This window comes from Urocampus carinirostris, chromosome 8 (genome assembly GCF_059441175.1).
Source record: "Urocampus carinirostris isolate Australia breed hairy pipefish chromosome 8, RoL_Ucar_1.0, whole genome shotgun sequence".
In the NCBI taxonomy this organism is placed as follows: Eukaryota; Metazoa; Chordata; class Actinopteri; order Syngnathiformes; family Syngnathidae; genus Urocampus; species Urocampus carinirostris.
Window position 1 is genome coordinate 3,225,183 of NC_142356.1, and position 9,304 is coordinate 3,234,486.

Genomic DNA, 9,304 nt, shown 5'->3' on the forward strand with positions numbered 1-9,304 from the left:
TTGCATTGGAATGGGACAGCATGGGGCAAATTTTAGCAATGTTGTGAAGATGGAAACAAAATGTTCCAGTCATATTCCTAACGTGTAACTGGAAGAACAGATTAGGGTCAAATGTGACACCTAAATTGCTGAGTCACTATTAAAAACTGTCATGGTTGCCATGGCGCCCAATTGGCCGCGCCCGTGTTTGTCACGGTTGCCAAGGGGCCCAATTCGTCCCGCCCATGTGGCGCCAGCTGTGGCTTGTTGGGAGATTGGCTTTCTGTCTATATTAAACTCAGCGCTCTCTTGCTTGCTTTGTCAGCCCGTCAACAAACCTCTGCCCAGCAAGACGTGGGTTCTGACTCGGTCCTGTTTTCCTGTTGGCATTTCCAGTCCGGTATTGTTCCCGTTTATTTTTGTCCTGTTTAATTTCGGGTTCCAGTTTTTTTTCTGTCTGTTTTTGTCCTGTTTGTTAGTTTCTACAGTTTTTGTACCCGTCTAGTTTCTCCTGTTTATTTTCGTTATCCTGATTTGTTATCGAGCTCGTCGGTCTCTGGCTTCCCGTACTTCCAAGCCAGACCGGCTTCCTAACGTGCATGACTCCCTATTTCCCGTAAAAACGCGATTGGGTCCTGATCCTGTTCTGGTTCCTGACACTAACGTGTAACGAAGAACAGATTAGGGTCAAATGTGACACCTAATCACACTATTAAAAACAAATAAAATCATCTTAAAATGAACCCCGAAATGCACGGGATGCCAGAACCGACGTATGGTTCTCCTTCTTACGTGGGGCAGTAAAGTCGTGCAGCAGCATTCTGGACCCGCTGCTGGCCGATTCCATAATACGGTGCATTGCAGTAGATAAGACCCAAACCGACAGTTTATTGTATCTCCAATGACATTTCCGGAGCCTTCTTTGTTTACGCCATCGAGAAGGTTTGGATGAAATTTCTGAAAAAGATAGCGAGATCTTGTTTTTGTCCTCCACAAAGAACAATAACACCAAACCACCAGGGCAGAAAGGCCAAAGGAAAGGTTACAGGTGATTCCATCGCCCGGCGTCATCCGGTTTTTACAATCCTAACTTTTTGCGCATCGTTGTCCCGAAAGGTCTCGGCTCTTATCTCCGGACGAAGACGCCATGAGCTTCTATATAAGACGTCCCCGAAGGAAAGGTGAAGCAAGATTTCGCTTTCTGCACCGAGACGGGCACCACGGAACCATGTGGAAGGCAACGCTATTGACTTTGTGCGTTTGGGCGGTCTTGGTGGACAAAGTGCGGCTCAACGAAGCCCATTCCTTCTACGGGATGAAGCTGTGCGGGAGGGAGTTCATACGGGCTGTCATTTTTACCTGCGGGGGCTCTCGCTGGAGGAGAAGCCTCGAAGAGTCAGGTAAGGACGCTTGGCCGTTGAATCAGCCGAACCGGTGTTTCTCAACTGAAAAAGAAGAAAAAATTACCCTCCTTAACAGTAGATGGCGATAATGCCCTGCTTGATTTCCTCTCCCTGTACTGAGAGCGCTGTGTAAGGTTTTAACATTTCTTAAACTGAAATCTCCCAAGACACTTCACGTGTCTTGTCCAAACCCTTGCAGTTGGAGCATGCCCAAAAGTTGGAGAAATTATTGAGCCGAGTATAGTCCACATATTTCTTTCTTTAGCCGAATCAAAGAGTTAAGCACATCAGATATTTCTTCTTTGCCAATTACAAATGTGTGGAGAAAGAGCGACTGGGGCTCCCGGGTTGCCCACTTTTATGACACATGGCGATTAAATGTTCACCCATCATGATCAAGACTCGGGCTGATTGGTCTGCGCCGTTGTCAATGCAAATTTCCCAACCATGATTGAAGAATGGGAGGAGGGGTGATAGGTCGTCGCCCTCCAGACAGAATGGGGCACGACACACACATTCTAACCCCCCCAGGCGAGGTGATAAGTCATTGTTATCTGCGCAGACTGAAACCAAAGAAGACATTCCAAAGCACAGGCGTTTTACGACATCCTTCTAATAAGTTGCACTCAAGGCTGAGGTCAAACTTAGGACAAGTATTTTGAGTATAAGTGGAATAGAACAGCGTATAAAATTGTATACAACTTCAGCTGGTAAGATCGAACTGAAAAAAAAAACTCAGCCCAACCCAATCCTGTGTCAGGACCAAAACAGAAACAGGACCCAATTGCGTGACATTTAAGTTTTATTGAAAGAAAGCGGAAAGCTCTTGAACTCAGATTGTGATCAGAGCACGGAAGTGGATCTTCCGTAGCGAGCGATGGCGATGTCAAGGACGGAAAAACAGGTCGCTAGCCGGGACAAGAAAGCAAAAACGTGGTCGGGGTCAGAAGCGGGTCGTAAGCCCTGACGAGAGAGCAGACGTGGTCGGGATAAAAAACGGGTCGTAGGTCGGGAAGGGAGAAACGATGCGGTCAGGATCAAAAACGGGTTGAAGCCGGGGGACAGACTGGAGCAAAAAACAGGTGGGAGTCAGGGTCGAAAAAGGCTTGCCTAGTGTTAACTGAGGTTCGCAGACGGACTGACAAAAGGGGACGGACAGGAGTGGGTACAAATACTGATCAGGAGCTAATCAGAGTCCAGGGCAGTTGGCGTCAAAGGAGCGGGCAAAGGTGATTCACATCGGTAATCATGACAGATATGTGAGTATAGATGTTACTTAAAGTTGTTTTGGTTTTGCTGGTGATTTTGTTGTCGAAAAAAAATGGGGAATATACTCTACTACATTTTTAAACTGCACAATCCTTTCATTTGCTAAATTTGAGAAGTGGAGTTTTTCTTTATTTTGTATTCTTTATTACTATGTCATTACCAGTTTGTAATTGCTAGAGGCGGGGTCAAAATAGAATGAATACACCTGCCTTGTACAAGGGCACTTTCATGTTTACCGATGTGAATCACCTTCGGCGCCAACTGCCTCGGATTGGCTCCCTGTCTCACTCCTATCTGTCCCCTGTTGTCAGTCCGTCTGCAAACCTCAGTTAACACTAGGCAAGCCTTTTTCGACCCCTGTTTTTGCTCCTGTCTGTCCCCCGGCTTCGACCACATCTACTCTCCCGTGCTGGCTTTCGACCTCTTTTTGTCCCCGACCACGTCTACTCTCCTTTCCTGGCTTACGACTCGCTTCCGACCCTGACCACGTTTTTGCTCTCCTGTCCCGGCTACTGACCTGTTTTCCCGACACGCCATCGTTGACACAGAAGTTCCACATCCGTGTTCAGAGCGACCTGCTTCCCACATCCAGCAATCGCCGTATCGTGGGCGCAACCCTTTCTCTTTCTTCCAATAAAACTTGAGAGAAACCCAACGCAAGTGTGTCCTGTTTCCGTTCTGGTCCTGACAGGCACTGAATAATTTACGTATGTCAATTATGGGCTCATTCTAAAAATAACTTGATAATTGTTTATGCATTAGAATAAAGTGATCATTTATTAATCAATCAATCAAAAGTGATCAATTATAACCTTATCTTCCTTGTTTTCTTTTATCCTCGCTGTTAAATGTGAAACTGGAGTGCCACGTCCAATTTCGTTGTCACAATATGTTCAACCCATTTGGTAACAATGACAATAAAGGTATATTCTATTCTATCATGTCAAAGATGTCAGTTAGGAATCCAACTTCTTTGGTGAACTATTTTCAGAACCAGTTCGCGAGCTACTCAGCTGTTCTAGCTGTGTTATTACTAGGTTTTTACTATGTTATTACATTATCACCAGCTCAGGCCTGTCCCTTTCCGCTGTTTTTTTTTAAATGAATGATTATTTTGTGGCAGCACGGCGGCACAGTGGGTAGTGCGTGTGCGGCACCGTTCTGAGGTCATGGGTTCAAATCCAGCTACCAACCTTCCTGTGCGGAGTTTGCAGGTTCTCCCCGTGCTTGAGTGGGTTTCCTCCGGGCACTCCGGTTTCTTCCCACATTCCAAAATAAACATGCATGTCAGGTTAATTGGCTGGTCCAAATTGTCCCTAGGTGTGAATGAGCGAGTGAGTTGTCTGTCCCTATGTGTCCTGGGACCAGTTGAGGGTGTCCCCTGCCCACTGCCCGGAGATGGCTGGGATGGGCTCCAGCACCCCCGCGACCCTACTGAGGATAAGCGGTACAGATAATAAATGGATGGATGGATTATTTTTGTGTTGTTATTGTCCATGTTTAATATTTTGTCACTCATTTAATATCCTTGATGTGATTTCTCCCCACGCCAGCTCTCATCGGAGACGAGTCTTTCGACCCGTGGAACACAAAACCTTTCCCTCAACCGGACGACGAGCAAGATCTGTCCCAATCCGAAACGTGGAAAGACGGCAAGTCGACGGGATTCGCTCGCTCGGCCCGGTCGCCCATTTCCGAAGAGGTCCTGGAAGCTCTCCGGAGCGCCGACAGGAAAGGACGGGACGTGGTGGTGGGACTCTCCAACGCTTGTTGCAAGTGGGGCTGCAGCAAGAGTGAAATTAGCTCCTTGTGCTAAAGCTTCTCATCCGCGTGCAGTTTTTTAGGTCAGGAGTCGTCGAATTTTGTCCACACGTTCAATAAAAGTAACGGTGAGAGGAGTAGACTTGTGTCTTTTTCGAGGAAATACCTGTCACGAAGCAGGAACGGAGACGGGACCCAATAGCTGTCACGTAGCGGAGCGGGGAACAGGAAATAAGAACTTGCGTAGACTTACACCATTTCAGTGTTGATTTGACCTGTGAAAAGTGATGGGTCCCGGGGACTCGCATGCTCAAAAATCTATGGGTCCCAACAGAAATCGGTGACAAATATATCATAAAAATCTATATATTCATTCAGTTTTAATCATCACAGTTTATTGGTAATACAAAGCAGTTATCACTTCAGATTTTTCACTTCACAATATTGTACACTATTCAATATTGCTGAAATATTTTTATATTCATGCAGTTTTAATCATCACAGTTTAATTGGTAATACAAAGCAAGTTATCACTTCAAATTTTTCAGTTCATATATTCTTCGTGGTTTGCTGTCCCGCCATAGTTGTAATGCCTTCTCAAGGTCCAATCCATTATCATCCTCCTCATAGCGTCACCAGGAATATAATTTAGTCAATTTTGGCAGAAAAAAGTCATTTTCTTGCTAGTATTCTTTTGTTTATTTTCTTTCGTCGAATAGTTCGTTTCAACACACGTGTTTTCCTTGCCTTCGCGGTCTTCTGAAGAATTTCTCCGCCGTTTTTTCGTGCCGGAATGATTGCCGTTGTTACCACTTTCTGTGTTATGTTTCGACTTATTACCGACACTGAAGAAATGACCAATTTTTTGTTGATTTGCACCTAATACCAAATGTTTTTTCGGAGGCATACTTCTCTTTCACTCGACAACCGCCAAAACAATGACGTCATCTCGAAGCAACGAGATCGGCGCGAGACCAAAACAACAATGGCGGATCTGCCTGACGAAAAGTTTGGAGTGCGGTAAATCTTTGTTAAAAAAAAAAAAAAAAGTAATCGGGTAATAATGACAATTTGGTGTCAAAATGTTGCGTCCCGGGGACGCACGTTGATTCGACACTATGCGTCCCCTGCAAAAATGATGCGTCTAGGACGCAGGGAAAAAGCAAACCAGAACACTGCCATTTATTGGGGAAGGATGAGGAGGGTGCGCACACTCGATCCGGGTCGCGGAGTGGATTAGAAATCCAAACAAAAGAAAAGTGTTCCCAAACACAAACGGACCATACCAAAAACAAAGCAGGGTCAAGCGCGGGCAAAATTACAAACTAGGCACTTCTCTGAATAAAACAGGACTTTCAGGAATCTCACCGAAGTCTCACCAAAGTTTAACAGGTATAACAAGGTTTAACAAACAATCTGGCAAAGCACATTTCAAAAGAGCGTGTTTAAGTACCCACAGAAGTCATCAGTCAATGCGAGTCAGCCGGTGTCAACGGGCGGGGCCAGCTGGGCGCCATGGCAATCGTGCAAGACATGACGATAGCGCTCGTTTCCTCAGTTTTTATTGATAAGAGGGAGAGAAAGGCTTGCTTCCACGATCCGCGGATCGACGAACACGGGTAGCAGGTGGCGGGAACGCGGAAGTGGCACTTCAGTGTCGAGCGAGGAGGATCGGAGACAGGCGGTAATAGCAAGTCGTTGCCCGGGGCTGGAGATCAAAGGCGGTGTCGAGTTCGTAAGCGAGGTCGGTAGCAGGAGGCAGGCAGGTAACGGGGCGAAACAGGTCAGGTAACAGGCAGGCAGAACGGGGCGTAGTCAGGTCCGGAAACAGGTTGGCAACAAAGATCAGGCAGAAAAAAAGCAGGGCAGGAACGGAGTCGGACGAAAGGGCTTACTGAGCTGAAGGCAACAGTTCGCATAACGATCTGATGGCTTCCAAGAGGAAGCCGGGGGTTTAAAAAGAGAGTGACAGCCAATCAGCTGTCCGGGCTGTTGGCGCCAATTAAGCTGCCGCAGCTGCGCTCAATCGGCAATCATGATATGCAATACCAGCTTCTCTGCAATCCAAACTGAGCAACTAGAATGAAAAAATTAACTGGCTTCATTCACATGTAGGGAAAAAATCTGATTAGAAATGTCGGAGCCAGAACAGGAAACAGGACCTACTCACGTAACGTTACTCACAGTTTTATTGGGGAAAAGGAATAGGAGCGCACACTCTGATCGTTAGTCGCGGGGAGTAGGTTGCTTCGAGCGATGACGGTGTCGGGTACGGAAAAAAACGGGTCAGTAGCCAAGATAAAAGAGCAAAAACGTGGTCGGGATCGGAAACAAGTCGAAAGCCAGGAAAGGAGAGTAGACGTGGTCGACATAAAAAACGGATTGTTATTCGGGACGGGAGAGGAGACGTGGTCGAGATCAAAAACAGATCGTAGCTGGAGACAAACAGGAGCAAAAAAACGGGACAGGCGAAAAAGGGCTTGCCATGTAAAAACGGAGATTCGCAGACGGACCGACAAAAGGCGACTGTCAGGACAGCGTTTAAATACTGACAGGGAGCCAATCTGTCAACAAGCTTCAGCTGGTGCCACACGGGCGGGGCCAATTGGGAGCCATGGCAACCGTGACAGAAGCTGGCGCCACACGGTGGGGGCCAATTGTGCGCAATGGCAACCGTGACAAGAAAGAGGGCTTGCTCTAGGCAAAATTGGATTCGGGGGCCCCCTATTACTTCCAGGATTCGTACAAGTGCCTAAAATCATTGAAAATGCTTGATATTTTACGTTGTGTTTCTAAGGTCAGGAAAATGCTTGAATTTTGGGTGAAGTGCTTGAAAATGCTTAAAATTGTTTATTGTCAGTCTGACTCTATAGACCACAAAATAAATAAATACCAACGTTTAAAGAGTCATGAAAATGACACCGACACGCCTGCTCTGGTGGCTTGTCATTACGGTGAAGCGTCACCCCCTTACTGGTGGCACCCAATAGGACAGCTCTATTTAGAAAAACATCTTTTTTGGCTCGGCTCACTGAGAAAAGCTCTGTCTGATCCCTAACTGCTCTTAAGATTTTTTGTTCTTTTTGATGATATATCATCAATAATAATAATAAAACATAATGCATCAAATAATTTAGTAAGTAGTAATTTCATATGTTTTGAAATAGAAAGTAAAATGTTCACAGTTCTACCTGCTTTTTACACACTGAACAGATTTAAACACAAACACCTGAAAGTGCAAAACAGTAAAATGTCAAGAACCGGAACAGGATAAGGACCCAGATGCGTGACGTTTCTCACACAAGCTTTTATTTTATGAAAAATGGGGAGTCATGCACGTTAGGCAGCCGGTCTGGCGTGGAATGACAGGAAGCCAGAGGCCGACGAGATCGATACCAATTGCTCGAGCAGATATCGGACATATGGGGACAGATTTTTTAGTGTTTTAGTGTCGAAATTGGTTAAAATGGAACTGTAAATATATTTTCTGATTTTTATTCGAAGAACTGAAGAGTTAATATTTTCAATGTATGTCACGATTGCCATGGCGCTCAACTGGCCCCGCATGTTTGGCGCCAGCTGCGGCTCGTAGCCTGATTGGCTTCACTCCTATTTAAGCTCTGTGCTCTCACTCACCCTTTGTCAGTCTGTCAACGAACCTCTGCACCCACAAGACATGTGTTCTGACTCTGTCCGGTATCGATTTCGTCTGTCCGGCATCAGCGTGTGTATTTGTCATCGATCCCGTCTATCTCGTTTTGTCTGATACCTTGCTACAATCTCCAGTATCGTGTATCGTTCCCGTCTATCTCCTGTTTGATATCGGACTCCAGTCTGCAGTGTCTGGTATTGATCCCGTCTGTCTCGTCCTGTCTGATATCTGTCTCCAGTCTCTTGTATCTGATATCGATCCTGTCTGTCCCGTCTTGTCTGGTATCGATCCCGTCTGTCCGGTATCTGCCCGTGTATCTGGTATCGATCTCAGCGGTCTCTGGCTTCCTGTAGTTCCACGCCGGACTTCTGCCTTACTTCTTCCGCCCAGCGTTCGCCGAATCACTGGCATTTGTTAACGTGCATGACTGCTCCATTCCCGTAAAATAAACCTTTTGTGAGACACGTTACGCATCTGGGTCCTCCTCCTTTTCTGGTTCTGACAATGTGTCGTATAAACCCACGACAGGATTATTCATTCATTTTTCAGTTATTTAGTCTACCTAATTCACATATATTTTCGATAAGATAAGTTAGTTTTTTTTATAATAATTGAGATAATTTATCTTTCAACTTTGGATTTTAAAAACAATAGGTCGGAATGAGCATAGCAGTAGGTTTTATTAAAAAAACATATTATCCTTTTTTGTAAGAATTTATTACATGGCATATTACATAAAAAACACAATTTAAACTATATTTTGTCTAATATTACGTTGCTATATTTTTTTCCGAAACTGGGCTTTTCATGTCTGATACGTTAGTTTGTCGTCTATTATAACCACCAGAAATATTTATTTAATATATTTAAAATCCCTTGAGATGTTCACGTTGAAGATACTTATTGTTCTATTTTATTTTTATACATAAAAATCTCATATTTTTACGAGATTAAGTGACAATTTATTGCTTTCAAAATTGTCTCATATAACGTTGCTATTTATTTATTTTTTTCGAAATTCGACTTTTTAAGTTGTTTACATGTTAGTTTGTCATATATTGTAACACTCGGAAATTTTGTTACAAAATTTATTTTTGACATTCTTATTAGAGATATTTATTCTTGTATTTGATTTTTATGTCAAGGAATCATGATTTATTTATGATATTTATTGGCAAGGATATTCGACTTTTTATGTCTGATAAGTTGTTTCCATGTTAGTTTGTCATATATTATAACA

General features: G+C 44.4%; 1 protein-coding gene across 1 annotated transcript; it reads left to right on the top strand.

Annotated features, from left to right (window-relative positions):
• Positions 1–398: 398 nt before the first annotated feature.
• rln3b (relaxin 3b) lies at positions 399–4,505 on the top strand. Its single transcript, XM_088341363.1, has 3 exons — positions 399–1,027; positions 1,096–1,379; positions 4,205–4,505. The coding sequence occupies exons 2-3, from the start codon at positions 1,127–1,129 to the stop codon at positions 4,465–4,467; spliced, it is 516 nt and encodes a 171-aa protein (XP_088197489.1). The 5' UTR covers positions 399–1,027; positions 1,096–1,126; the 3' UTR covers positions 4,468–4,505.
• The last annotated feature ends 4,799 nt before the right edge of the window (positions 4,506–9,304 follow it).

What these genes read in the sequence shown, in the direction of transcription:
- rln3b (XM_088341363.1), top strand. Translation starts at nt 1,127, where the DNA reads ATGAGCTTCTATATAAGACGTCCCCGAAGGAAAGGTGAAGCAAGATTT. An exon ending in GAGAAGCCTCGAAGAGTCAG is followed by an intron (nt 1,380 to 4,204) that starts GTAAGGACGCTT and finishes TCCCCACGCCAG; the next exon opens with CTCTCATCGGAGACGAGTCT.